The sequence below is a fragment of the Heteronotia binoei genome, chromosome 15 (assembly GCF_032191835.1).
Source record: "Heteronotia binoei isolate CCM8104 ecotype False Entrance Well chromosome 15, APGP_CSIRO_Hbin_v1, whole genome shotgun sequence".
In the NCBI taxonomy this organism is placed as follows: Eukaryota; Metazoa; Chordata; class Lepidosauria; order Squamata; family Gekkonidae; genus Heteronotia; species Heteronotia binoei.
Genome location: NC_083237.1, coordinates 31,586,127 through 31,611,169, shown reverse-complemented (window position 1 = coordinate 31,611,169; position 25,043 = coordinate 31,586,127). Strand labels below are relative to the sequence as shown.

General features: G+C 44.5%; 1 protein-coding gene across 1 annotated transcript in view; it reads right to left on the bottom strand.

The window, feature by feature from the left end:
• LOC132584009 (serine protease 27-like) overlaps nt 1-25,043 on the bottom strand; it is a 68,171-nt gene that overhangs the window by 35,881 nt on the left and 7,247 nt on the right. Inside the window, exons 2-4 of the mRNA XM_060255777.1 lie at nt 23,546-23,563; nt 21,779-21,787; nt 11,657-11,819 (exon numbers count right to left, since the gene is read on the bottom strand). Coding sequence (XP_060111760.1) covers nt 11,657-11,819; nt 21,779-21,787; nt 23,546-23,563 — 190 coding nt within the window. The remainder of the gene's footprint in view (nt 1-11,656; nt 11,820-21,778; nt 21,788-23,545; nt 23,564-25,043) is intronic.

The window sequence follows — 25,043 nt, the reverse complement described above, 5'->3', positions numbered from 1 at the left end:
AACAAACAGGCCTGAGTCTAACCGCAAACGGGTCAGGTGCAGAGATGTGAACGGGTCAGGTGCAGAAATATGCCCGTATAAAACCAGCTGAAATGTATTGAGGTGGGCATATAGGTTGAGAAATGGTATAAAAGGCAGCAGGTAACTTCAGTCATCGCTCAGATTCTCTCTGATGCCCGTGTACAGGGCCATGTGCACGTTAAATAAAGAAAAGCTGTTTTCCTGATTTCGTCTCCGCTGCCTCTGTGATTGCTCCAACTGAAATTGGTAATGTATAAATGGGGTTTTCCTGCTACATAATTTTGGCGAGCCAGCCAGGAGGGGCATTTAGCCCCTGATTAGCCCAGTCGACTACCGCTGTTGGTGGGGAGGACCAGATCCACGGTAGGAGCTCCCGGCTGTCCTTTTGGCCGACCGTCCTCTGCTCCCCCCGTCTTCAGTTGACTTCGACCGCAAGGCCTAATCGACCTAGGGGGGACGGCGACAGGAACCAGCTTTACGCCTTGGGCATAAGGTAGTGGCAAGTATAGGACCTTGTGCTCAACGTGACAGATTTCCTCCACGTGAAACAGTCTGACTGCAGTAATAAAACCTCTCCATATGAGATAATATGGTAGGTGACCCAAAGGGTCACCAGACGCCCATCTCAGGGGGAAGGCGGGTAGGAACACCCCGCAGCAGCACTCGCAGGACCCCGCAGAGCGAGAAGGGAATGAGTTGCCTTCCGCCTGTGGCCTTCTAACAGTGTCTGAACGACGGAGAAGGAGAGTCTTCTGCCGGCGGGCCTTAGTTGGTTCCGCATGCAGCCGCTGCATTAGGCTACGTGCTGCATTCGAAAAGGGGAAGGGACGAAAAGCGACCCTTCTGCCACCAGTAGGGGAATAAGTGAAGAAGAAAAATAAAACGGCTGTGTCACCCGCCAGGGAGAGGCCGCCTCTTCTTCCATCAGGGGAAAATTTTATGTTTAATGTTTAGGGAAATTGTGTGTCCAATGTGTTTAAAAATGCTTTGTCTGTCTGGTTAACCATGAGAGAATTACAGTCTGGGGGACGCCCCTGATTTTATGATTGCCATCCTGACATAGGTTTTAGTGAAGGAGGCCGACTCTTCTTCCATCAGCGAAGAAAGAATTACATGTGTCAGAAATATATTTTGTCCGGACTGTGTAGTATGTATGGTGTAGCCTAGGCTCCCATATGTGTTCCCCCTCCCTCCCTTTCTGTTCTAGCTGTTCTGTTTGTCTGGAAAAAGAGGGGAGGCATTCTCATTGTGTTTATGATACGGAGGACTACGGCCCATGGGAACCCTCTGATAAATTTCAGTGTTTGGTCAGCCCCTGGCTAACCACGCCGAATAAGTTGTCCTTCCGCTGGCAAGAAACCCTTTGCCCCTATCTTCAGATCTAATTGTGGGAAGGGTTTCACGACACAACAACTGGGTGGTTAATAAAGCGACGTACTAAGACTTGCGCTGGACGGTGGATTGGAGCCTGGGTTCGGTGGTATTTCCTCAGGCGAAAGGAAGGGGGTCACATTTACGCCTGGGAGATTAAATACCAAACCGCCCATCCTGTAACTAGCAGGGGGATAGTAGATTGGGAAGCAGTGGATTGGGCCCCTCTGCTTGCCCGGGACCCATTCGCTGTAGAGAATTTTCATTTCCTGCACTGCGACCGTTGCTCTGCAGAAAATTGCTCACCCAGCCCTCACCCAGAGGTTGAGCCCAAGCTTGACTGGTGGGTTGCCGTTTTAGATGCTGGATGGGACCCCTTTAACACACAAGCAGCGATTGACCAATATCTTGACGACATAGCCGTATGAATCCCTCCCCAGACTTCCAGTTGGAGGACCAGCTTTATTGGAGCCCCCACCAGAGGTTCCTCAAGCTGGTTGGTCCCTGGGTTCACACCCCGGACTTGCTGACCCTCTGTTGGTGCACTCCAATGCACCATAGGCACAGGCACAATATTTGCCTGTGGAAAGGAGAACGGGGGGGACAACTGCTTGGTTGTTAAAAGGTCAACTTAGGGGGCCGACTGGAGGCTTGGGACGCGCACGGTGGTGCTTCCTGAGGAAAACTGGGGAGGGCCCCCTACTCGTTTGGAAAATAAAAGGTCGAACTGCCATCCCGGGGGGATTAGCGGTGGAACCGTTTCCCCGGTAGGGCTGCCACTGAGGATCTGACGGGGACAGTCGCCACTGTCACCAGGCCATCCTTAGTCGACCCTCTCTGGGAGGCCTTCCAATTGGCAGAACTAGAGCGGCCTGGGCCGCGAGAGGTATATAATTTTGTCTGCACGACAGTGTAAAGCCTGTCTTAAACAATGTGAAATGTTTCTGAAATATTACTGCAGTCTCTTACCCACCCGTTGGAAAGTGGGAGGAGATTCCCCTGAAAAATGTTGGAACCCATATCAAGAGTTACCTCATATTCCCTGGTAGCATACTTATTGGATAGAGTTTACGCCGATTTCAAGGCACTAAGTACTATTCACCCAGTTTCTCGATCATAAAGAGCCTGCTAAAAGTAGATGGCTCAATGAGGTTTTTTTTGTTTTTGGAATGGCCTACATTTGAAATGTTCAGTCATCTGAGGATTTATGCCACCTGGGCTAGTATATATTATTTTTGGACAGGCATCTCAGTCTCAGGGGCAAGGCAATTTTAGTTAAGGAACCCCCCCCCCCCCCCGGGAATTAAAAGTTAGGACTTAGAGCAGTGTTTCTGCTGCCCCTTATAAGACGCCTAACACAAAACCCCCAGTTTTACGCTTGCCACTTTACAGGAAATTCCTGTCGGCCACGCGATGCAATTTCCGAACCACGACCAAGCTTATAAGAGAAGCGACTTGAGCAGCATCCAATTTGGGGAAGAAGGGCCAGTCGAAGCCGTGTATCTGAAGGACAGTAAAGGTTGCAGCACAGCTGAGGTGCAGAATAAAATAAAAGCAGTCTCAACCCTGAGGCTCAGGCATTTGCCCCCACTGGAGGTCGGGATATCTTCTTGTCCAGCTTTCCATCTTCTGACCAGTCTTTTAACCCGATCTTCACTGCCGCCACCTTTGCGGCCACTAAGTTTGGCTCCACTAAAGTGAAGAAAAGCAGCGGACGGCTGAGTTGGGGTATTGTTTACCCAGGAAAGTAAAAAACTGTGAGTTTGCTTAAATAAGTTTTGTTCCTGTACAGCTTGCTGGGAAAATAAGAAAATGGAGGCATCAACAGATCAGGAAATGACAGAGAAAATGTCACCGTCCCCTCCTCCAAAGACTATGCAAGAAGCCCAGGTTGGGGCCTGCCCTGATTGGAGTCATGAGCTGGAGGAAAACAGTTCCCATGCAGCCACCTGTGGGGAACGAGCCAGAAAGACAGAGGCTCCAGCCCAGAACGGGTCCGGGAAGAAGCCCACTGCAAGGACCTTCATCACTCACGAAGGTACCTACAATCTCGAAATCAAGGGGCAGAAACGGTTTATTATGTTTAAGAAGCTGAACGATGCCCTGGAATTCAAAGATGCCCAGGGAGACCTCGCAACGGGGAAGAAGACCTTGAAGGCCCGTGGTGGAGGCAGAAGACCCCGAGACGATCAAGAAGAAATGGGACTCCGACTCCCGGGTACGCCAAGGGCCATGCGACCATCATTGGCACATGACGAGTGCGCCCTGTGCCACGGTTTTGGCCACTACATGAATTCCTGCCCCAATGAGCGCCCAATCACCCCTCCCCAGGTTTGGGGGAGAGGGAGAGGAAGAGGCCGAAGAGAAGTGCTCGACCCCCACTGGCAGATGATGACTGCACCTAGGGCTATGAGAGTAGCCACAGGATGGTATCTCGCCCCCTACAAGTGGGGCCCTGCAGCTTGGAACGAGGTCTCAGACCTAAAGACTGTAGCCGAGATTGCACCAGAGAAAGAGGGCCACGAAAACGCAAAAGGCCTGGAAGAAGCAGCTGGCCCGGCCCCAGAACCAGATGTGAGTCCACAAGAGCCTCTCCAGGAAGAAGAGAGCCCGGAAGAAAGCTTGGAAGAAAATCCCAATTGCTAAACCCTGGGGTTAAGTCACAAAGAGGGGACCGGGACCCTTTGAAATAGCTTTGATTTATTTGCATTTTTTGGTGTTTAAAACAATGCTTTTCCTTTGCTAGCAGCAGCTCTGTGCAGAAGATTTGTTTGCCCATGAATCAAGTTATTCGAGTAGCCCCAGAAGAAGAAGGTAGGATAATCCCTGGGAAAGTTGAGTGGTCAAAATGTGTCACAAGCTAGTTTTAGCTTGACACATTGCTTAGTGCCTTGCTCATACTGAAATGCCTAGTAAGAGGAAAAAAGAGATTGAGGTAATCAAGATGCTATTCATGAAAAAGCTGTTTGAGAAGAAGAAGAATAATAAAATGAGAAAACCCAGCCCCCTAGAAGGAAATGGTATGTGTTTTGGGCTTTGTAATATAATAATAATAATAATAATAATAATAATAATAATAATAATAATAATAATAATAATAATAATAATAATAATAATAATAATAATAATAATAATAATAAACTTTATTTTTATATCCCGCCCTCCCCCGCCAAGGCGGGCTTTGTATTGCTTTTGATTGTTTTAACTGTGCAGTCTAATCAGAATTTTCCTAGATAGGCTTTCCAGGTGCAGTTTGCTCTAGGATCTGGTCATCTGAAAAACCAACCTCTGGGTCCCACCTACCGGAAACGGTGGGAACTCACAGACAACTCCCTCTGGATCTCTGCCTACCGGAAAGGGCAGAATTCACAGGCATCTAAGACAACCCTTATCTGCAGCCACACTAGCTGGCGACTCTACGCTCGGGAGAAGAAAGCCATCATGGGAGTGACGGCTGGGTTCGGCGAAGATTTGTATAACTACCGTAATTTGTGTAATGTATAGGATGATGAAAGTAATCAAGCTCAGCTTGAAAGAGGGGAATGTGGCAACAGACCAAAAACAAAATCTATAATCTATATCTATCAATATATACATGGCTTAAGCATAAGAGAAACTTAGAATCAATAAGGCAAACAGAAATGCTTTTAGAATGTTTTGTGTGTGGTTCTGCCTGAGCAAAGGAGGAACCAGCTGGCGGCTAGGCAAACAGCTAGCTAAACAGTGAAATTTGTAACATCCTAAGCAAACCGCAAGCTGCATGCTTGTTTAAGAAGTACTTCCTCTTTTGCTAAGCAGAGAGACTGATATGCATACTAGCATAAAATACAGAATAAAGGAGCAACAGTTATAATGGATGAATAATATAGCTAGGAAAATGTTATTTGCGTTTCAAGGCGTAAAAAGGTTTATTAGAACTAAAGATTGCTCTTTATCAACACAAGGAACTGTAATGATGTATAGAAAAAGCAGAAGTTATAGTAGGCATTTGCAGGAAGCCCACAAGAGTTAGAAGCAAGCAGGCTGATAAACAAACAGGCCTGAGTCTAACCGCAAACGGGTCAGGTGCAGAGATGTGAACGGGTCAGGTGCAGAAATGTGCCCGTATAAAACCAGCTGAAATGTATTGAGGTGGACATATGGGTTGAAAAATGGTATAAAAGGCAGCAGGTAACTGCAGTCATCGCTCAGATTCTCTCTGATGCCCGTGTACAGGGCCATGTGCACGTTAAATAAAGAAAAGCTGTTTTCCTGATTTTGTCTCCGCTGCCTCTGTGATTGCTCCAACTGAAATTGGTAATGTATAAATGGGGTTTTCCCGCTACAGCTGGAGAAATTGCTGAGACAGCTGGAGAAATTGCTGAGAATTTCTGAGTTTTGAAGGACTTCATTCTAAGGTTTGTGGGGCTGCCTAAAATTCTAAGGTGTGATAGCTGGGGAACTGCTCTTTGTTTGGTTGACTGCTCTTTGTTTGGTTGACTGGCCTAAGGGTGAAAGAGATTGAGAGTGATTGCTGCTGATTGCTGAGGAGTGCCTCTGCTCCACCTCTTTGCATTTTAAGCTGCGCCTTGCCAAAGGCTGAGCACATCTCACAGAGGTCTGAGAGGAGCAGAGCAGCTCTGATAGCTGAGACAGCTGGAGAAATTGCTGAGAATTTCTGAGTTTTGAAGGACTTCATTCTAAGGTTTGTGGGGCTGCCTAAAATTCTAAGGTGTGATAGCTGGGGAATTGCTCTTTGTTTGGTTGACTGCTCTTTGTTTGGTTGACTGGCCTAAGGGTGAAAGAGATTGAGAGTGGTTGCTGCTGATTGCTGAGGAGTGCCTCTGCTCCACCTCTTTGCATTTTAAGCTGCGCCTTGCCAAAGGCTGAGCACATCTCACAGAGGTCTGAGAGGAGCAGAGCAGCTCTGATAGCTGAGACAGCTGGAGAAATTGCTGAGAATTTCTGAGTTTTGAAGGACTTCATTCTAAGGTTTGTGGGGCTGCCTAAAATTCTAAGGTGTGATAGCTGGGGAATTGCTCTTTGTTTGGTTGACTGCTCTTTGTTTGGTTGACTGGCCTAAGGTTGAAAGAGATTGAGAGTGATTGCTGCTGATTGCTGAGGAGTGCCTCTGCTCCACCTCTTTGCATTTTAAGCTGCGCCTTGCCAAAGGCACGAGCCGATGGGCGAGAGCTAAAGGGCTCTTGGCCTGTGGCTCTTCGCCTAGGGGCTCTCTAAGGACCAGGAACCCAGATCCCTGATTTCCTTGTTCTCCAAATAAGGTAAGTTCCCAATAAGGTAAGTTGAGGTAAGGTAAGTTGACCCTCCAGAAGGGGAGCCACTTAAACAAACAGCATTAAAGAGGACTGTATGACATGTATGACTATCTGCCCAAAGGACAGAAGTCTTGGGTGTGTGCTCGATGCAAGGAGCTCCTGGTCCTCAGGGAACGAGTTCGTACCCTTGAGGCCGAGGTGACTGCCCTGGAGAAGCAGAGACGGTCAGTTAGGCACTTGGGGAAGACTCTTGGGGGCGTATTAGATGAGCCCCACTCTGAACGTAGCAGCCCCGTTGCTGTCAGAGAGCGTGAGGGTTGAGAGGGAAACGGGCAACCGGGCTGAGGACAAGGGGAATGCGCCCTTAAAAGGGACCTCTTCTTCGGTTGGTGAGCAGGTATCCTTTCGCGCCAAGGAACCATCCCTGAGCAGGGGGAGAGGGGGGGGGTTTGGTAGTTGGTGATTCGATCCTTAGACAAGTAGACAACTGGGTGGCAAAACCGCGTACTGACCGTATGGTGACTTTCCTGCCTGGTGCGAAGGTAGCGGACATTACGCGTGTAGTAGATAGACTGATAGACAGTGCTGGGGAGGAGCCTGTGGTTGTGGTGCATGTTGGCACCAACGATGTGGGGAAATGCAGTCGTGAGGTCCTGGAGGAAAAATTTAGGCTGCTAGGCGGGAGACTTAAGGCCAGGACCTCCAAGGTAGCCTTCTCAGAAGTGCTACCTGTTCCATGTGCAGGGCAGGAGAGACAGGCACAAATTAGAAGTCTCAATGTGTGGATGAGACGATGGTGTAAGGAGGAAGGGTTTAAGTTTGTTAGGCACTGGGATGCTTTCTGGAACAAGCCGGAGCTGTACAAAAGAGACGGTCTCCACTTGTCCCCGGATGGAACCAGGCTGCTGGCGCTTAAAATCAAAAAGGTGGCAGAGCAGTTTTTAAACTAAATCTTGGGGGAAAGCCGACAGGAGATGAAATGTCTCTGGTTCGGGAGGACTCGTCTCAAAGAGATGAAGGGTAGCTGCTATTTTTCTACCGGGTAACGGACTAGAGTTGTCCACTGTGAAGGTGACAAACAATATGGACTGTCTGCCAGAGTCTCGAGGCGACAGGAGGAAGGTGGCGGGCCTAGCTCGCCTGGGAAATTATAGATGTTTGTATGCAAATGCTAGAAGTGTTCGAAGTAAAATTGGTGAATTGGAATGTTTAGTGTTGGGAGAAAACATAGACATTGTGGGAATTTCAGAAACTTGGTGGAATGAGGAGAATCAGTGGGACACGGTGATTCCTGGATATAAGCTATATCGGAAGGATAGGGAGGGAAGGGTTGGAGGTGGGGTGGCTCTGTATGTCAGAGAGGATATACGGTCCAGTAAGACTGAGATCAGAGAATTAGATTCACTTTTAGAAATGCTTTGGGTTGAAATAGAGGGCCCAAAAGGAAATTTAACTATGGGAGTTCGTTATCGCCCACCAAATCAAAAGAGAGAGGACGATTATAATATGATGGAAGGCTTAAAGATAGCAGCTAAACATAAAAACTGTGTCTTAATAGGTGATTTTAACTACCCGCAGATTGATTGCGCCAATATGTGTTCTGGTCGAGAGAAAGAGATTGAGTTTCTAGATGCTCTCAATGACTGTGCTATGGAGCAGATGGTCTCAGAACCTACCAGGGGTGGGGCGATCCTGGATTTGGTCCTAAGTAATGCCCAAGACTTGGTGAGAGATGTAAAAGTGATTGCGCCACTTGGGAGCAGTGACCATAATGTTATTGATTTCACCGTTTGTATAAATAGGGAGTTGTCCAAAAAGACCGCCACAACCACGTTTAACTTTAAAAGGGGTAAATACACTGAGATGAGGAGGCATGTGAGGAGTAAACTGAAAGGAAAGGTACATACGGTCAAAACCCTTGGGGAAGCTTGGATGCTATTTAAAACTATAATCCTAGAAGCTCAGATAAAATACATACCACAAGTTAGGAAAGGCACAAACAGGCATAAGAAAAGGCCTGCATGGTTAACAAACAAAGTAATGGAAGCTGTAAAAGGTAAGAAGGACTCCTTTAAGCGGTAGAAAACCAGTCCAAGTGAGATTAATAAAAGGGAACACAGGCTGTGGCAAATCAAATGCAAGACTGTGATCAGGCAGGCAAAAAGGGACTATGAGGAGCATATTGCAAAAAACATAAAGACCAACAATAAAACTTTCTTCAAATATATTAGAAGTAGGAAACCAGCCAGGGAGGCAGTGGGGCCCTTGGATGACCATGGGGTAAAAGGATTACTGAAGGAGGATAGGGAAATAGCTGAGAAGCTAAATGAATTTTTTGCCTCCGTCTTCACTGTGGAAGATGAGAACTTTTTGCCCGCCCCAGAACCACTTATTTTGGAAGGGGTATTGAAAGACCTGAGTCAGATTGAGGTGACAAAAGAGGAGGTCCTACAACTAATAGACAAATTAAAAACTAATAAGTCACCGGGTCCGGATGGCATACATCCGAGAGTTCTGAAAGAACTCAAAGTTGAACTTGTGGATCTTCTAACAAAAATCTGTAATCTTTCATTGAAATCTGCCTCCGTTCCTGAGGACTGGAAGGTAGCAAATGTCACCCCCATCTTTAAAAAAGGTTCCAGAGGAGACCCGGGAAATTACAGGCCAGTCAGTCTGACTTCAATACCGGGAAAGTTGGTAGAAACCATTATCAAGGACAGAATGAGTAGGCACATTGATGAACACGGGTTATTGAGGAAGACTCAGCATGGGTTCTGCAAGGGAAGATCTTGCCTCACTAACCTGTTACAGTTCTTTGAGGGGGTGAACAAACATGTGGACAAAGGAGACCCAATAGATGTTGTTTACCTTGACTTCCAGAAAGCTTTTGATAAAGTTCCTCATCAAAGGCTCCTTAGAAAGCTTGGAGTCATGGAGTAAAAGGACAGGTCCTCTTGTGGATCAAAAACTGGCTGAGTAATAGGAAGCAGAGAGTGAGTATAAATGGGCCGTCTTCGCAGTGGAGGACGGTAAGCAGGGGGGTGCCGCAGGGCTCGGTACTGGTTCCCATGCTCTTTAACTTGTTCATAAATGATTTAGAGTTGGGAGTGAGCAGTGAAGTGGCCAAGTTTGCGGATGACACTAAATTGTTCAGGGTGGTGAGAACCAGAGAGGATTGTGAGGAACTCCAAAGGGATCTGTTGAGGCTGGGTGAGTGGGCGTCAATGTGGCAGATGCGGTTCAATGTGGCCAAGTGCAAAGTAATGCACATTGGGGCCAAGAATCCCAGCTACAAATACAAGTTGATGGGGTGTGAACTGGCAGAGACTGACCAAGAGAGAGATCTTGGGGTCGTGGTAGATAACTCACTGAAAATGTCAAGACAGTGTGCGTTTGCAATAAAAAAGGCCAATGCCATGCTGGGAATTATTAGGAAGGGAATTGAAAACAAATCAGCCCGTATCATAATGCCCCTGTATAAATCGATGGTGCGGTCTCATTTGGAGTACTGTGTGCAGTTCTGGTCGCCGCACCTCAAAAAGGATATTATAGCATTGGAGAAAGTCCAGAGAAGGGCAACTAGAATGATTAAAGGGCTGGAGCACTTTCCCTATGAAGAAAGCTTGAAACGCTTGGGACTCTTTAGCTTGGAGAAACGTCGACTGCGGGGTGACATGATAGAGGTTTACAAGATAATGCATGGGATGGAGAAAGTAGAGAAAGAAGTACTTTTCTCCCTTTCTCACAATACAAAAACTCGTGGGCATTCGATGAAATTGCTGAGCAGACAGGTTAAAACGGATAAAAGGAAGTACTTCTTCACCCAAAGGGTGATTAACATGTGGAATTCACTGCCACAGGAGGTGGCGGCGGCCACAAATATAGCCACCTTCAAGAAGGGTTTAGATAAAAATATGGAGCACAGGTCCATCAGTGGCTATTAGCCACAGTGTATGTGTGTATATAAAATTTTTTGCCACTGTGTGACACAGAGTGTTGGGCTTGATGGGCCGTTGGCCTGATCCAACATGGCTTCTCTTATGTTCTTATGGGGTAGGGTGTCAGACGATGGGACCTCAGAATCAACCAGACCTTGAGTTGTTGCAAAGTTAGGCTTTATTCTGTAATCCATAGGTATCTGAGCACAAGGAAATTGAGACCGATATACTTTGGCATTGTGGAGATAGCTATATGGGAATACATCAAAGGGAATCCTACAAAGCCACAATTCCAAAACATTATTGAGCTGAGGTGCAAAGTTTCACACAGTCTTGTTCTCTTATCTATTGTTACTGCTAGTCTTCCGGGGACAGTTCAGAGCCGTCCTTGAAGGTGCCTTATCTTCAAAGGGTGGAATTTCTGCCTTTGTTAGTATCAAGGGAAATGAAGGTTCACAGTAAGCATTGGTAACACCTGCATTTTTGATATGCGAGGCCCTTTCTCATGGTTAGTAACAGGGTTCAAAGATGGCTACAGTGCAGCTAAGCATTTCATTCAGTAATGTTACAAGACATTTTATTCAGCAAGGTTACATCGGCTGACATAGGGATCTGTCTCTCCAAAATGGAAGATCTAGCAGCCCTAGTGGTGGGAGCAGCAGAAGCAATCTAAGAAACTCCTGTGCTCAACCAGGCACAAATCTATCTGGAAAATTCAAGCCTAAAACTTAAACTGATGCAATCAAATAATCACGTCCTTACATAGGCTTCAAGAGTATCTGCCTCACTATGTCCTTGAAATGTGAATGACTACAACAATGGGGTGATATCTGAAACAAAGTGTAATATTATTAGAATCTGTGTGCTACAAAGCTGCAGAAATCAGTAGTGCTGGAATGATACTTTCTGCCTTAAAGCATTATTGCTGAAGAATCCAGTAATACTCAACAGGCTATAGAACTAAATGAAGGGAGGTAACATGGTGACTTTGGTACTTAGAGCAGGAAATGGTACATTTTTATGGCCTTTCTGCTTCTCCCTTCCAGTTTCTTTTTGTTCAGGAATACTCACTGTTGAAAACAATGTGCTGCTGTCACAACCCAGTCTTCAGAGATTAGGGCCCCTCCACACACATGTTTACCCATCTTCCTCAAGCTGACCTGCCACGGCCATTCACCTTCCATAGAGTCTTCACCCCCCACATTCCTGTTGATGGCAGTGGGTCGCCCACATACTACAGAAAGTAAGAAAGTGAAAGGGGTTAAATTCCATATAGTGTACCTTCTGAATTTTGTTTTAGGGTGCCTGCTTGTCTATAAAGGACAAGGCAGGGATACCCAAGTTTAGTGAGTCTGGTGCTTTGGGAATTTTGAGAAAGAGCAATGGGTGCCATCACAAAATGGCTACCATGGGGAGGACAATTACAAAATGTTTGGAAGTTTCAAGCCAAACATCCTTCTATACAGGGATCATTTCATAGAAAAATAGTTGCTGGAGTTCATTAGCACAACTCATTTGCATATGCCATAACTGCTGACTCTTATCTGGGAGAACCTAGTTTGGTTCCCCACTTCTCCATTTGCAGCTGCTGGAATGGCCTTGGGGCAGCCATAGCTCTCACAGATGTTACCCTTGAAAGGGTAGTTGCTGTGAGAGTTATCTCAGCCTCACCCACCTCAGGGTGCCTGTTGTGGGGGAAGAAGATAAAAAAGATTGTAAGCCGCTCTGAGAATCTGATTCAGAGAGAAAGGCAGGGTATAAATCTATGGTCTTCTTCTGACATCACTGGAAGGTGTATTAAATTATATCAGTTCAGCATCTGCGCTAAAATGCTTCTTGAGTTACAATTGTCATAATAAAACCTTACTCCCATTTTACTTTTTTAATTACTTTCTCCTATGTTGCCACAATGGCATGAGGAAGTTTTTCATCTGTCTGCTTTATATGTTTTGGTTATTTTCCCATTTTTTGGGGGGAAAATATTAGAAAGTTTGTCAACTCTTAGAGTTCAGCAAAATTCTCACAGGGGGTTTGAACAATGGAGCCCAGAAGAAAGTATTTGGTGTGTGTGTGTGGGGGGAGTTAAGAATAGAAGAGCACAAAAAAATTTAGAGGTTCCTGAGCTCCATTCCTGTGAGCTCATGCACAAAATGAGGCCTGCTTCTATTGAACAAACTAAATGTGACAGCAAATTCATGACAGCCTCAAGTTCACTGTCACCATTTAAAAGTTATTTTAAACTGCCCTGAGGTGTGAAGGCTTGATCCTGATTGGACCTATGGCATGGAGCTCTTCCCACCCACGCACACATGTGGCTGTTTCAGCACTAGAAAAGGTGTGAGGATGGAGATAGCTCTGGACCACAGGCTCAACCACAGGGAAGGCAAAATTGTGATAGCCACAAGTTTGCTGTCATGTTTTTATGTTCTTATGTTCTCTTCTCTTATGTTTACTTTGGCCCTATGGTAGATGCAACTATTTCCAAATGGACACTTGTTACAGACCCAAAGAAGAAGAAGAGTTGGATTTATACCCTGCCCTTCACTCAGAGTCTCTGAGCACTTTACAGTCTCCTTCCCTTCCTCTCCCCACAACAGATACCCTGTGAGGTAGGTAAGGCTGAGAGAGCTCTGACTGAGAACTGCTCTTGAGAGAAAACAGCCCTGAGAGAACTGTGACTGGCCCAAGGTCACCCAGCTGCCTACATGTGGAGGAGTGGGGAATCAAATCCAGTTCTCCAGATTAGAATCCACCACTCTTAACCACTACACCAAAGGTGATACCTTGGCAGGGGAGAGGGGTCTTCTGAATCACTTCCTCCTCCATAGATGTAAGCCAGGACTCACTCTTTGCTTTGGGGAGGAGGTGCTTTAGGTAAGAAAGAAGTGGGCACATGAAACATATTAGTGAGCCCACACCGGAGATGACTGACTTAAGGACCCATTTGGGTTAAATGAAAACTCACCTCGCTGAGAATGAATCACTTGGTGACTACCTGTAAAGGAAAAGGAAGAATCAGGATATGGCCCACTGCAGTCCAGAAGAATACAGTCAATCTTTGTCAGTTGTTATCTCTGAGTTACTATTCATTTGAATTACACCAGGTGTTTATTTATAAATGGTATATGCTGATTCTCCAGAGACCTGCTTGAGGCAACTTACAACTAAAATCTTTAAAAGGAAAGCAACCATTAAAAAGAAAGCCACTAAAATAAGATGATACCATTAAAACAAGTCACTACAACCCATGCCGATATAATTAAGACAAGGCTGAATGTAACAGCAGCCTAAAATACACATCAAGCAGCCCAAAACTGTGTGGATAGAATTATCCTCAGGCAAGAAACATATCATAAATATTCTCATTTGGATTTTTGGGTTGATTTTAGCCTTGTCTATCAATCTTAAATGTTATTCTACATTTTTTTTCTTTTACTATACCAATAAAGGCACTGTCTGTCTGTCATTTTGATTTTTGGGTTAAAAAATAATGATTTCAATTAGGTAGAGATTTCCCCCCAAAATATATTTAAAAAAAAAAAAATTCCGGCTCTGTTTGATGCCATTTTTTCTCTTGACTACCACAGCTGCCTGGCTCATTTTTTCATCTCTGGTGAGTTTTTTTTCTTCAATTAGTAACATGGCTGAGCCCAATCAATCAAGAATCATGTAGTGAATAGGATATATTGCAACACTACAATACCCAATCCACTTTGATTATGTCCTGACATCACTAAGGGCAAGTGAAGGCAATTATAAAGGAGGAGGAGGATGTTTCCACAACTACTGTACACTCCTAAGGACACTTCCCTGAGACTAAGCCGCATCAAGCAGACTTCAGTGGAATTCTAAGAAGACCTTAGGCCCATATTGTTCATCATTTGGGTGGTTCCATTCACACATGAACTGTTCACAAACTACAGAAAGCATTTTGTAATCCACATGGAGTCCAAGTGAAGAAAGGCAAACTATAAATAATATAAATAAAATAAAACATAATAAACACATTATGTGCACTTGATTTTTCTTTATGCATCTGAATGTGTGATTAAAACCCCACATCCATCCAGGTCCTGGTCTCCAGTTTTGTTTGTAAAATGAAGATGGATTAGCTCTTTCTTACAAACAGGTATATACATGTGCATGCAGGTTGCACATCTATTAATTTATCTTGAAGTGAGCAAGGTAGAAAAGTAGACAGGGTAGTTCTGGAACACAGGAAGATAGAGAGTGATGGAATAACTACTAGAAGTAACTCCATAGAAAATTAGAGAGTATGTGTGTTACCAATTACTGGCAAGCAATGTTCCCTCTAAGCTGCAGAATCTTGTGAGCAAAAGTTCTACTTTGTGAACTACTGGTATTAAAGTTGTGAGCTACTGCCAATCCCCAGGTCCCAGCCAGGGTTCTTCCTCTTTCCCAGGCTCCTTCCCCCCCAGTCAGCTGGCCAGCAGGGGGAAGCCCCGCCCCCAGAGGACCATGTGCCTTTGCACCTCCAGAGGCTTCAGTCTCCGATTGAAAGGCTTCCTCTTGGGATGGGGTGTCTATGTTACTTTGGAGAAGTTGGCAGCAACTCGTGAGTAGAGAGGCCAATCCCTTGCTTTAGAGTCGCCAGAAAGCGGGGGTGGGGGAGGGAAACGTCTGCTGAGCACTTCATTATTCCCTATGTGGAGATCGATTCTCATAGGGTATAATGGGGAATTGATCTGGAGGTTTTGGGGGCTCTGGGGGAGCTGTTTTTTGAGATAGAGGCACCAAATTTTCAGTATAGTATCTAGTGCCTCTCCCCAAAGTACCCCCCAAGTTTCAAAATGATTGGACCAGGGGGTCCAATTCTATGAGCCCCAAAAGAAGGTGCCCTTATCCTTCATTATTTCCTATGGAAGGAGGACATTTAAAAAGGTGTGCTGTCCCTTTAAATGTGATGGCCAGAACTCCCTTGGAGTTCAATTATGCTTGTCACACCCTTGTTCCTGGCTCTGCCCCAGTGTCTCCTGGCTCCACCCCCAAAGTCCCCAGATATTTCTTGAATTGGACTTGGCAACCCTATATTGAATACATTTTCTATAGATTCCCACCTATCTGAGTTTACTGCTGAATTTTCACTGAAGTGAAATGCAAAACAAACTTGAATAGCTCTTCTCAAATGGAAGATCTGTAGGAGTTTAAGTGATGTTAAAAGTATTTTAGACAAGCTAGCAACAGAAATTTGCATTTGAAAGGACTTTGAAGCAGGTCTACTCAGAATCCTACTTTAGTGGAGCCTTCTCTCAGGAAAGTTTTCTTTCAACTGCACAATCTACACTGGAAATTTCTCTTTGGTATTCCAGAATGTTTCCTGTTTAGGTTTAGATATTTTTGTTCTTTTTTTCCTTCTCAAGAAAATAACAAATCTAGCAGAATAATTTTCTTTGCAAAAAGGTATTGAAAGTTTGCTTATAAACAACATATTGTTCTAGCTCTGGAATTGTCTTTCAGTTTTAATGCCACATGCTTGGTTTTAACTAATTTTTTATCTTCAGCAAAATCCACCCATTGCAATCTAATAATCTCTAATTAGGTGTAATGGACACAAAGTAATCCATTCCAAACCAGCTATAATTGCTACTTTTAATTTGAGGTCTCCTGTAAATTAATCTCTGGCATAATCCAAACTGTAATCTATCCCATTCCTTGCTCTGTAAAATTTTATTATAACTGCTGCTAGTAACAAGAGAACACTTCATTCTTTATGCCCACGTGAAATATGTACAGTCTTCTGGTTCATTCACTAGCAAGTAAAAATCATCACTTTCACTGTAGCATGATGGACTATGTATTTTCCTGCATGGAAATGATCTCCATGTGGGAAAAATATAAAATTGGATGGTTCTACCAATAAAACTCTATCAAAGATGGTTTCATGGGCATTTTAAGTCACTGTCCTACAGCTCTGAAACTGCTCCCTTCATGCAGAAATTCCAAACTCCAAAGTCAAGCACCTTCTTGAATGTATTAGTAACAGGCTTATCAACCTCCTGTAGGATTCCCTGCGATCTCCCGTTTTTACAGTTGATCTCCAGCTAGCAGAGATCAGCTCCCCTGGAGAAAATGGCTGCTTTGAAGCAGAGTTGGATTAACAATTAGGCCAAGTAAGCACTGGCCTATGGGCCCCCATGCCTTTAGGGGCCCTGGGCTGGTGTTTCCTCCCATTTTTCTTCCTTTTTGCAGCCCTCCCAGCTTGCACGAGCAGCCAGCAACTGAGCTGCTCTTTGCCTGACTTGTCTAGTGTGGCTGCTGCTGGTGTTATCGCCAAGTTTGCCTCTCTCTGCCTCTCCCCTGCAGCTTAGTAAAAGGGGCTTTTAAGAAGGTGCCTGCAGGCTGCAGCGGAGGCTGCAGGTGGTGAGACAGGCAGTCAGACTCTGAGGGGGCCGCCAAGATTTTGACTCCCTAGGGGCCTCTACAGGGTTTAATCTGGCACTGCTTTGAAGGGTGGACTCTATGGCATTGTACCATTCTAAAGCCCCTTCCCAAACCCAGCACTCCTCAGGCTCCACCCCTAAGTCTCCAGGTGTTTTCCAACACAGACCTGGCAACTCCCAATGGGTCCTAGATGTCACATTTTGGTTTGCTTCAGAAACTGCACCATGCCATTGCTTCAACTGTGCCCCACCTGATGTTGCCAGACATCCCTAGTTTCCTGCCAGGTGCCAGCCACCAGTTGGCAATACTAGCACTGGAATTCTCCCAGTGTGACAAATTTGGGTGGTTGCTGAAATTCAAATGGTTGGCCATACCAAGTATGCTTCTTCATCTATAGGCCAGCACAGTGCATAAAAATCAGCAAGGTTTTTTTTAATGTAAATACATTTTTGAGATTATAAATATGATTTTTAAAAAATAAGGTATTTTATTTTAGGGAGGGAAAATATAGCAAATGCCTCTTTTAGGAAAAAAAATATAAAAGCTAAGTGCAATACAAACATGGGAAAGCTAGGCATTGGCAAAGAGGAAGGTTTAAAAAATAACAGCATGCACACACTTAGAAGGATAGCTGAGAACAAAGCATTGGGTTGGATCCAACCAGCTTTTCTGTGATTGAAAAGGGCAAGGACCACCCAAAAAGACTATACTGGGGATCATGGGACCTGCTTGGACAAAAGCCATGAACAATGCTGGGCTACAATAAAAAGAGGAATTGGGTAGCACTAAGTTAAAAAGTTGGCTGGAACTAACCCATTGGCTTTAAAGTACAAACAAAGAAATCAGGAACGTCGATCTCACATATCAGATAGCTCATAGCCAGGGCCTCCATGCTGAGTGTTATTTCTGGAAAACTGTTTTCATTTAAAATAGGTTGGTGAAATTGTTATTTGAGAAGACTTTGCATGGGTAAGTTTTAAAATTGATGAGCTGACTTATGACAGACAGATTTTTTAAAAAATGTTTTGCAGCTAACTTGTTTTTCTTTATGACGGTAATGAGGTGTTGTTTTCCATACACACTTTTCACCAATGTTGTTACATTGTGCCGTTGGCTGCCCTGAAGGCACACAAGAACCACATTTGGCAAGCCATTTGATATGGAGCAAAATCAATAAATAAACCAAGTTTCAACAAGATCCCCCCAAAGTATGAAGAAACCTGACAAATAAATTTCAGAGTGGATGCCTGAAGCAACAAGGAAAGCATTTTTTCTGGCAAACGTTCATGGTTGGGAACTGACAGAAACCTATTATCGCAGTCACAAATTTCTCCTGATAAATCCAGATGTATTTTCAAGATCATCTGGTGGAAATAGCCCAACAAATGAGAAGGGAGCACTCACTGGAGAGGACCCTGATGCTGGGAAAGACAGAAGGAAAAAGAAGAAGGAGATGGCAAAAGATTAGATGGCTGGACAGCATTACTGGTGTAACTAACATGCATTTGAGCAGACTTCGGAGGATGGTAGAAGACAGGAGGACCTGGCGTGACTTGGTCCATAGGGTCACAAAGAGTCAGACTTGACTGTGTAACTGAACAACAAGTCCCCTGTGCAAGCACCAAGTCATTACTGACCCATGGGGTGATGCCACATCACAACATTTTCTTGGCAGGCTTTTTGTTACGGGGTGGTTTGCCACGAGGCTCATAATCTCTGCTTACCCACCCTCTATTTTATATATATTCCGACTATGTGTGTGTGTGGTTAATATTCACACACATCATTCAAATGCCTAAATGGTGAACTACCATTCACTTGAAAGGATGACTAGTCATCAAGAAGGAGACAATTGTATTAAATTCACATATAAGTTATGGTTATGTAAAGTAATAAAAAACCCGATAGATAGATAGATAGATAGATAGATAGATAGATAGATAGATAGATAGATAGATAGATAGATAGATAGATAGATAGATAGATAGATAGATAGAGTGAGTGGGTGGGTGGGTGGGTGGGTGGGTCATTTTGGTTGTTAAATTTTAAAACAGGCAACCCCTTGGCTCCTTCTCCCAATCAAAGGACTGCAAAATGATATCTCTTCTTCAGTCTCTTATGAATGCTCTTTTTCTCATTTGTCCCTCTCTTCTCCATCCACCTTTACCCTGATCTTGGTAGGCACTGCTTTTCTCTACTATGTACTTCAAACAGCATGTGAACCAAAAATTACTGTTTGGTGAGAACAGTCCAGCAAAAGTAATACCTGTTGTACAAAACTGAGAGCCATTGGTTTGCAAAATGATCTGCAAATTCCAGGGAAAACTTTGTATGAGCTAATTACACGGACACTTCTCTGGTGTTCTGGTGGAGACAGGCTCATGTGGTTTTCTCATTGCTGGTACAATTGATTATAGGGATTCCATATGCCAAGTTTCCCTGCATTTTCCTTACCCTGCAGTTCCCCATGTCAGCCATTCCCCCTATTGCCACCAGGGGAAGTTAAAAATCAGCAACTGTCATCTCATTATAATGTTATAAACTGTCTACCCATGGCCTGTGTGCGGGAATAGGCCAAGTAGGCAGCTGCCTAGGGTGCCTCCTGGCCTAGGGGGCACTGCCAAGCACCCCTTCTCCCCACGTGCAGCGTGTGTGTTCCTTGGCACCTGCTTTCCCCAATGGGAAGCAGACTTTATGGAGCACAGATACTGCCCGGCTGTTTTTGCATTCCCCGGGTTTGTTACAGACCTGAGAAATGCAAAAGCAGATGACGCCTGCACTGTGAGCTCCTCGGAGCCTGGCAGGGATAAATTAACCAATTGTAAAAGCTGAAGAAGAGCCAATTACAGTTTCTAAAAACTAGCGCCTGTTGAAGTTGTGTGCTGCCGCTCATCGTTCCTACTCTACTTTAACAGAGCCATGGGGTGGGAGCCATAGCTCAGTGGTAGAGCATCTTTCTTACATGCACAAGGTCTTGTCACTGGCACCTCCAACTAAAAGGATCTAGTAGTATTCTCACAATTTTTATTGCTTAATCTCACATTTTTTTTAAAAAAATGTTTAAAATAATAACTGTAAATTAAAAATGTAAATAGTTTTAAGTTTCTTCATTTCTCCTACAATTCTCTGTTTTTTTAAAATTGGGGGGTGGGGTGGTGCTAGTGAGCATCTTGCACCTGCTCTGTCTAGCACCTGCTCTGTCTACCAGATTCTCTGAATTTCCCACTTTCTTTTCTTCTTTTACATAATTCTCTGGACTCTTTCGCTGTGAAGATATAAGGGGGAAGGCAATGAAACAGAATAAAGACTTACTTTTTTTTCCATTTGTCAGCCGTTGCTACCTTTCTCAATACATATTCAACCCTGTTTATGTGTGTTTGTGTTTTTAATTGTCGCTGCACAGGACAGTAGGAGGAAGAGGGGTGTAGCCTTTTGTGAGATTAGCTATTTCTCAACCAGCAACAAAGCCGCAGTGTGAAGACTGTCCATGGAAAGGGTGAGGCATGTGGCCACATCCAAAGCCAGAATTACTGCCAGTGATTCACAATCTACTGGCAAAAAACCTGGATGGCAGAAAGCTTGAAAGGTTATGTACCTCTAGAGTTCCACTCCTGTGGCATGAGCTAAAGTGGAATTCATTCAAGGAGATTGAATTTATATCCTGCCCTTCACTACCCGAAGCAGTCTCAGAGCAGTTTACAATCTCTGTTCCCTTCCCCTTCCCACAACAGACACCCTGTGAGGTAGGTGGGGCTGAGAGAGCTCTTCCAGAACAGTTATAACTGACCCAAAGTCACTCCAGTCTGGGCGTTTTCCCACAGAGCTTACCACGGAGCGACATCTCTCTTCACCGCACAGCGTCTGCACGGATTTCCCACCAACTGCTCCGCAGAACCAGGAAGTGCTGGACCTTTTGCGGCGCAGATGTAAACCGCTAAAAACCAGTTTACATTAGCGACACAAAAGCCACGGCTCTTCCTGGTTATGTGGAGCAGTTGGTGGGAAATCCGCGCAGACACTGCGCAGTGAAGAGGGACGTCGCTCCGCGGTAAACTCTCTGGGAAAACTCCCCAGTTGCTCGTGGAGGAGTCAGAAATCAAACCTGGTTTTTCCAGATAAGAGTCCGCACACTTAACCATTACACCAAACTGGCTCTTAGGCTGCCCTGAAGACAGGAGAGCTGTCATGCTTACCTTCCAACATGCCGCAGTTGAAAACAGGGACTCCCTGTTTGTCCTACAGATGATCCCAGACCAAATTCCCTAATCCCATCCCCTCGCTGAAACTGTACTCTGCCTTCTGCGTACTGCATTCTTTTACTTTTCAGCCCCACTTCTTTCCTTCAAGGCTTTTGCCAGCCTCCTTTGCTCAGGAGAGATTCATTTCCAGATTGGATTGTAAATCAATCAATCAATCTGAGGTTTCCTCCTTGCGGCTGACAAAATCTTCTACAGGCTGCATCTGATAGCAAAAAAGTTAATCTCCACAGTTAAGATTTTCATCTTGACGGGGTCACAAAACTCCTGTTGTTCTCTAACCTGGTTGTTCAAACCCATTCATTACACCATTAGCATCAGATGTATAAACTGATACTCAAACAACATGTGTGTTATGAATGTTTATGTGTTTTTATTGAATTGTTTTACTCTCTTTTTTTGCTATCATGTTGCAGCCAACTTATGACAACCCCTTAGGGTTTTCAAGGCAAGAGACATTCAGAGGTGGTTTCCCATTGTCTGCCTCTGAGTCATAACCCTGGGCTTCCCTGGTGGTCTCCTGACCAGGACTGACCCTGCTTAGCTTTCTAAGTAATGAGATAGATCAGGGGTGGCCAAACTGTGACTTTCACAGATGGTATGTGGCTCTCAAATCCTCCACTGGAAAAGGCATTTGTCTCTTTAAATCACTTCTCCAAGCCAGCTGGCAGCTTGGAAAATGCATTTAAAGTTAAAGTTGCTTTCTTTCCACCTCTCCCTCCCTCCTCCCCTCCCCACCTCCCCACCTCCCTCCCCTCCTTCCTTCCTTCCTTCCTTCCTTCCTTCCTTCCTTCCTTCCTTCCTTCCTTCCTTCCTTCCTTCCTTCCTTCCTTCCTGTCTTGCGGCTCTCAAACATCTGATGCTCATGTCTTGCGGCTCTCAAACATCTGATGTTTATTCTATGTTGCACTTATGTTAAGCAAGTTTGGTCATCCCTGAGATAGATCTAGTCTGGACCATATACTCTATTTTCAATGTTGTTTTAATGTTGAACTGTTTTGATGTTCACCAGCTTGGAAGAACCTATCTGGATGGAAATATGACATAAAATAGTATATCTTGTAATATGTAAACAGGGGTAGCCCATCCCAATCACCAGTCCAGCCTCATCTGAAGAAGTGAGCAGTGACTTACAAAAGCTCCTTATTAATTTGTTTGTCTTATTTGTCCCTTGCATGGAACTGAATGTAAAATGGCAGGCTGTGTGCTGCAGTGTCTTAGTGTTTGTGTGTCCACATTAATGTGCATGCATGCTAGAGACAGGGTGCATTTCCTACACTCCAAGATTTAACTTCTGGCGATCCTGGAAAGGGATCTCTGCCCCGAAGAATGACTGCACTAGCAATGCACAATGAGAACATTTTAACAAGTCATTCCCTAAGGGTTTAAAAAAAATAAGGATAATATCTATTGTACTCTAAGCGAGTTAGCGTGAGCTAGCTCAATGTTTTAGCCTCTGGCTCACACATTTTTGTCTTAGCTCAGGAAGGATGGCCCCAGAGCAAATTAATCTATGCAGTAACCAAACTGTTTGCTCACAACTTTAATGCCAGTAGCTCACAGAGTAGAATATTTGCTCGCAAGGCTCCGCAACTTAGAGGGAGCATTGAATTTGTACTCATCCTGAATGAATGTCGATGTAGAAGAAACATTCAGAAGAAATAAGTAGTACAAAATGAACCGTACCACTTCAAACCCTGGTACAGGACCACATTTTTGGAATGTTTCCCTCTGTTAAAAGCTTCCTGCAAATAGAAAACAAACACCACACCCAAAGAGACAGGTAGAATATTTCTCCCTGTCATGCTAGCTTTCTGTTTTCAGGGATTTTTTTTCTTTTAATGTGAAGAAATAGTCAAAGCTGGAATCCACCACCTTCAGTCTAAAGTGGCATGGTCTATTCACTCCCCTCATTCTTTTGACTGTGTGAATCAGGTTTTAAAAATTTTCAGTAATTAATTATGCAATTGGAATGTGCAGTTTGATGTAATTTTCCATTCCTTTAGCTCATTTATATCTCTTCCTCCTGTTCCCCACTGCTGTTCTTGGTGAGCATCTGCACATTGACTAAACATTGACCAAAAAAAGCAGTCTTGATGTAACTGCACATCAGTTCATCTCAAGGTTCTTGTTGTGTAGTGTTTTACTTATATCCAGGGCTTTTTTTGAGCAGGAATGCACAGGAATGCAGTTCCGGCTGGCTTAGTGTCAGGGGGTGTGGCCTAATATGCAAATAAGTTCCTGCTGGACTTTTTCTGCAAAAAGCCCTATGTAAAATAAGGGTGATGTCAGGGGCTGTGACTAAGATGCAAATGAGTCCCTGCTGGGCTTTTTCTTCAAAAAGAGCCCTGTTTATATCCATATGTATACCTGAACATTGGGTGGGGGCAGAGTTTTTTTTGTACCAGGAACTCCTTTGCATTTTAGGCCACACACTCCTGATGTAGCCAATTCTCCAAGAGTTTACAGGGCTCTTAGCAGAGGGCCTACTGTAAGCTCCAGGAGGATTGGCTACATCAGGGGTGTGTAGCCTAATATGCAAAGGAGTTTCTACTACAAAAAAAAGCCCTGGGTGTGCGGGGGGGACTGTTAGCCTGCATGTTTTCCCCAGCAGAACAAATAGAAACTTAAGAGGAGGCAGATTAAATCACAAAAATGGTCCAGGGGGTAAGCGTAAGAAAGTCTTAGATGACCATGAGCAGAAACAGATTATCTAATTCTGAGCAAAGAAGGATCTTCCCAAACTCCAGCACAGTTATGTCAGATGGATTTGAGCATAACAACCAATTTGTCTAGTGCAGTCATCTTGGCATTCCATATTCATTAGTTCAATTAGTGTCAAGACTTTGTCTTCATTATATCCATGCTTTGGAATCCATTAAAAACCACTCGCCCAAATCACATCATAACAAAAGCTGCCTGTCAGTCATGCCATGCTGAGTTATTGAGCCATCTGCTATAGAGTAACAAAGCAATGAACACAGAAGCAGTAGCAAATGTAACTGGCAAAAGGATAATCCACTTAATCATTAGCCATTTATCAACCAAACAGTGTGTGTCTTTCAGACTGCTTGCAGGTTTCATGAGGCATGCCTATGTCAAATAAACTAGTTAGACATCAACCTAATAACTTTGTTGTTCAGTCGCACAGTCAAGTCCAACTCTTTGCAACCCCATGGACCAAGTCACGCCAGTTCCTCCTGCCTTCCATCATCCTCCGAAGTCTGCTCAAATTGGTTTACATCAGTAACACTGTCCAGCCATCTCATTTTTTGCCGTTCCCTTCTTCTTTTGCCTTCTGTCTTTCCTAGCATCAAGATTTTCTCCAGGGAGTGCTCCCTTCTAATTTAGTGGCCAAAGTATTTGAGCTTCAGCTTCAGCATCTGACCTTCCAGGGAACAGTCAGGGTTGATTTCCCTTAGGACTGACTGATTTGATCTTCTTGCAGTCCAAGGGACTCTCAAGATTCTTCTCCAGCACCACAGCTCAAAAGCATCTATTCTTCTGCGCTCGGCCTTCCTTGTGGTCCAGCTCTCACAGCCATACATTACCACTGGGAATACCATCACTTTGACTATATGGACTTTTGTTGGCAGGGTGATGTCTCTACTTTTTATTATACTGTAACATTCCTGTTTGTGTCGAATGATTGTTTGTTCCTGTCTTCTTCTGGAGAGCCAGTTTGGTGTAGTGGTTAAATGTGCGTACTCTTATCTTCATTCCCCACTCCTCCACTTGCATCTGCTAGCATGGCCTTGGGTCAGCAATAGCTCTGGCAGAGGTTGTCCTTGAAAGGGCAG